Genomic DNA, 3,740 nt, shown 5'->3' with positions numbered 1-3,740 from the left:
ATAATGGTTAGAACTCTTCCCTTAATTAATTTTGCCTGTCAACATCTAAATACAAAAGTTCTGTAAAATAATGAAATTTAAATTTTATCAATTAAAAATATATGGTTATATGGTTTGATAGATGTGGATATGTTAACTTAAAATACAAGATAGAAATTTAAACTAATACCTCTCAATTAATTTTATATATTAATTTCAACTGCTATCTTTCATTAACAATTCAAATATTGTAATTCAAATATTTAAAAACTATTTTCCTTGTATTTAAGAATATACTTTTTAAAGAATATCCTCTAAAATATGTTAAGGAATATACTTCTATCATTTTTTCTAAGTAAGAATGGAAAAGATTTCTTCCTCTCAAACCATCTCCCTCTCTTCTCTCTTTTCCTTGCTGCTCTTCCCTTAATATTCTCTTTTTTTCTATCTACACTCTTTTTCTCTACCATATCTTTACCATACTATTACCCTCTAATTTGAGCGTTGGGTCTTCATCGGGGATCTCCTTAGCGGACCCCTAACTATTTTTTCTTCTCTTGCCAGTTTTTTAAAGTTAAGATGATGAAAGTAGGACCATATAATGAAACAACAGATCTAGGCTTCATCAAAATAGAATTGATTTCGAAGATCTTTTGCCTCTTAGGGAAACCTGGAACCATCGAAACTTGAAGGTTAATTGACTACCAGGAGGATTTCAGGTGCTGAGCGCTTACCGAGGAACTCGGCTAGGAATTTGAACAAGATTTGCTGGAACTTTAAAGATATATGAATGATCGGCCAAATACAAGCAGCCATATAAACGAAAATTCCAGCTGAGGTGCATGACCTAGCTAACTTTTTTAATTGGGAATTATTCATGAAGATTATATACATTTTCTATCTCAAGATGGTGAGGCTGGCTGCATCATTGTACCAGGTGTGTAAGAATATCAGATAAAAGGGGCTACAAGAAGTGCTTAACTTTATCTTCAAATAGCACCGGGCCACAAGATAACCTGAGTTCACTTCTTGGAATAAAACCATATACGGAATAAATAATCTTCCGGAAGTCGAAAACTAACAAGGAGCGAGAGAATTATCTCAACTTCCAAAGGCAGAAAAACACTTATAGTCTCCACGCCATTGTTTCAAGTCTGGTCTATTAAATAGCAACATGATCTAACCAATGAGCAAGCAGATAGCAAATTTATAATGAAACAAATTTATAAGCAATTTCAACCGTCTAATATCTCATACATTTATATATATATATATATGCCAAACTCCAATAAATTAATTAAGTGAATAATAAATTCTGAAGATTGTATAAAATGCTCGTTACAGAGTCTTAGGGCTGAGTTATTAAGATGTTACGATATGCATAAGTTTTTTCTTTTCTTTTACATATACAGAAAAAGTTTAAGCCCATTTGGCCAAGAGAGACATCAAGCCTGCACCAAGCAGAAGAAAAAGATTAACTCCAAGTTGGAGTTTTCCATTGCCCTGTACTTTAGGATTCATAAAATCAGCGGCAAGAAGATCCACCAATGCCATGTAAATTAAAATTCCGGCTGAAGCTGAATTAAAAATCCCTTCAACAATGAGAGCAGTTGGACTATTCTCTTTATACACATTTGATATCCCAATTCCGATTGCGATACCAACTGGGGTTGTAAGAGAGAAGAAAAGTGCCATAGTGGCAACAACTCTTCCCTTGAATTTTGCCTGCCAACATCCAAATGCAAAATTCTATCAAATAATGAAATTTAAGTTCTATCAATTAAAAATATGTGATTATATAGTTTGATAGATGTGGATATTTTGACTTAAAATACGAGATAGAAATTTAAACTAATACTTGTTAATTAATTTTATATATTAATATCAATTGCTATCTTCCATTTGAAATCTAAATAATGTAATTTGTCTTCTATATGCATAGAGATTAAAAGCTTTCTTTAAAGAATAGAATAATGTGATTGCAAATTTATAAGCAATTCCAACTAACTAATATGTAACGTCAACAGCCAAGTACTTTTTCCTCCAAAAAAAAAAAAAAAAACTAGTTTTATTCTATAATCAGAAAATTTGGAACTCACTTGGATTGGGATTAGGAATATTAAATGGTAAAAATGCCAAAACTCCAATAAATTAATTAAGTGGATAATAAATTCTGAATTTCACAAAATGTTTTTGCAAAACTTATTGAGTTGAGATATTAAGATATTACCTGAGCAATGCATCCTCCAAGTCCCATACCCTCAAAGAACTGATGAAAGGTGAGGGCAGCTACTAGAGGCCTTATTGTTTTTGGACTTTCAGAAGCACCTAAAGATATTCCTATTATCACAGAATGGACCACAATACCCAACTCCAAAACCTGCAGAAAAAAAAAATAAAAATAGGAATAATAAAGTAAAATATCATGATCAATTGGGCTGTTTTCTTCCCCTTACTTATATTTTTTGTCATTGTAAAACTGAACTTTTAAATTTTTTTATGGTAGCATTATTTGTTTGCATATTGCAAATTTCAATACAAAATGGCTACCTTTATCAACAAAACTCTCTTACAATAGAGTTTAACCAATATGAATTGTTTAGTTGTTCTTGCCTAGAGCCTATGACACCAAGGCACAAGAGAAAAATAGGGTTGAATTAAAACAAACAGATTGAAACAAAACAAACAGATTGAAACAAAACAAACAGACCATGAGTGTAGCTAATCAAATTGATTAGGTAATGTAATGTATTACTATTCTATAAAAACAAACATAAAAGAAATTCAATCAAGAAGATTATTCACTCATTCAAATCAAAATCACCTGTGAAATAACTCGATGGCGAAGAAGTTCAGATGAAGCAGAATTCTCAATCAAAACTGAACCATGTGAATGACCATGAGTTGCATGAGTGTGAACATGCATCTGTCCTCCATTTTCTCTGGCTTTCTCCTCATCTCCAGCTATATGTTGTCCTTGTCCTTGGGACTTAGCATAATAAGAAGTTGCAAAAGCATCAATCATCAAGGTCCCAATCGCAGAAACCATGGCCACAAAACCGGTGAAAGGAAATTTTCCCCAAGGGTTCTCATTGAGGCACGGTGATGTCAAGCTGTCAAAAGCGTCAGGAAGCACATGAATGAACCCAGTTGACAAAATTACACCAGCTGCAAAGGCCTTGATTATGAAAAATATATTCTTTTCAGGATGTAAAGCTGTGATGAACCTTCCTAAAATTGGGAGGCAAACACCTATTGCACCAGCAACCAAAATTGCAGCTATACCAACAGCTTTATATTTAAGAGCCTCAGATTTGTTACGATCTTCTGCTTCATTTTCACATGGACAATCTCCGATCACAAGCGCAGGGAGTAGCAAGAGGAAACCAAAAACTCTGAAAAAGCTTCTATTGAAATTGCTCATGGTATAGATATATTGAGTGAAAGTATAGGATTTTGCTAGCTTCTCATGTAGGAGACTGATAATTGCTAGTCTATTACGTGTACTTCTCAGTTTTGAAAATTTATACTTACCATGACAAACTATGGTGACACTGTGACAATTCTCTGCCTCCAAAAGAAGACTTTTTTTTCCTTGATAAATAAATTTGCTATGTATTTGCAAGTGGTTTCATGTGTCTGAGATCAATAAATTTGGCTTCCCAAATTACCTAGAGGGATTTGAAACTATTAACCGTGTAGGAAGAATTAACTAAAATGGGTAGGGTTAAATTAGTAAATTCAAACAAGTTTTTTTTTTT

The 3,740-nt window shown here is 32.8% G+C and overlaps 1 protein-coding gene across 2 annotated transcripts; it reads right to left on the bottom strand.

Moving 5' to 3' along the window:
* Positions 1-796: 796 nt before the first annotated feature.
* On the bottom strand, positions 797-3,520 carry LOC131178691 (zinc transporter 8-like). Of its 2 annotated transcripts, XM_058144074.1 has the most exons (4): positions 2,804-3,520; positions 2,210-2,359; positions 1,418-1,704; positions 797-1,149 (listed from the first exon to the last, which is right to left on the bottom strand). In XM_058144074.1, the coding sequence occupies exons 1-4, from the start codon at positions 3,401-3,403 to the stop codon at positions 1,128-1,130; spliced, it is 1,059 nt and encodes a 352-aa protein (XP_058000057.1). In that variant the 5' UTR covers positions 3,404-3,520; the 3' UTR covers positions 797-1,127. The 2 variants fall into 2 exon arrangements, with proteins under 2 accessions (XP_058000057.1, XP_058000058.1); XM_058144075.1 differs by lacking the exon at positions 797-1,149 and having other exon boundaries at positions 1,273-1,704.
* Positions 3,521-3,740: the final 220 nt, after the last annotated feature.

The sequence above is a fragment of the Hevea brasiliensis genome, chromosome 3 (genome assembly GCF_030052815.1).
Source record: "Hevea brasiliensis isolate MT/VB/25A 57/8 chromosome 3, ASM3005281v1, whole genome shotgun sequence".
In the NCBI taxonomy this organism is placed as follows: domain Eukaryota; kingdom Viridiplantae; phylum Streptophyta; class Magnoliopsida; order Malpighiales; family Euphorbiaceae; genus Hevea; species Hevea brasiliensis.
This window is presented reverse-complemented; position numbering and strand designations above follow the sequence as displayed.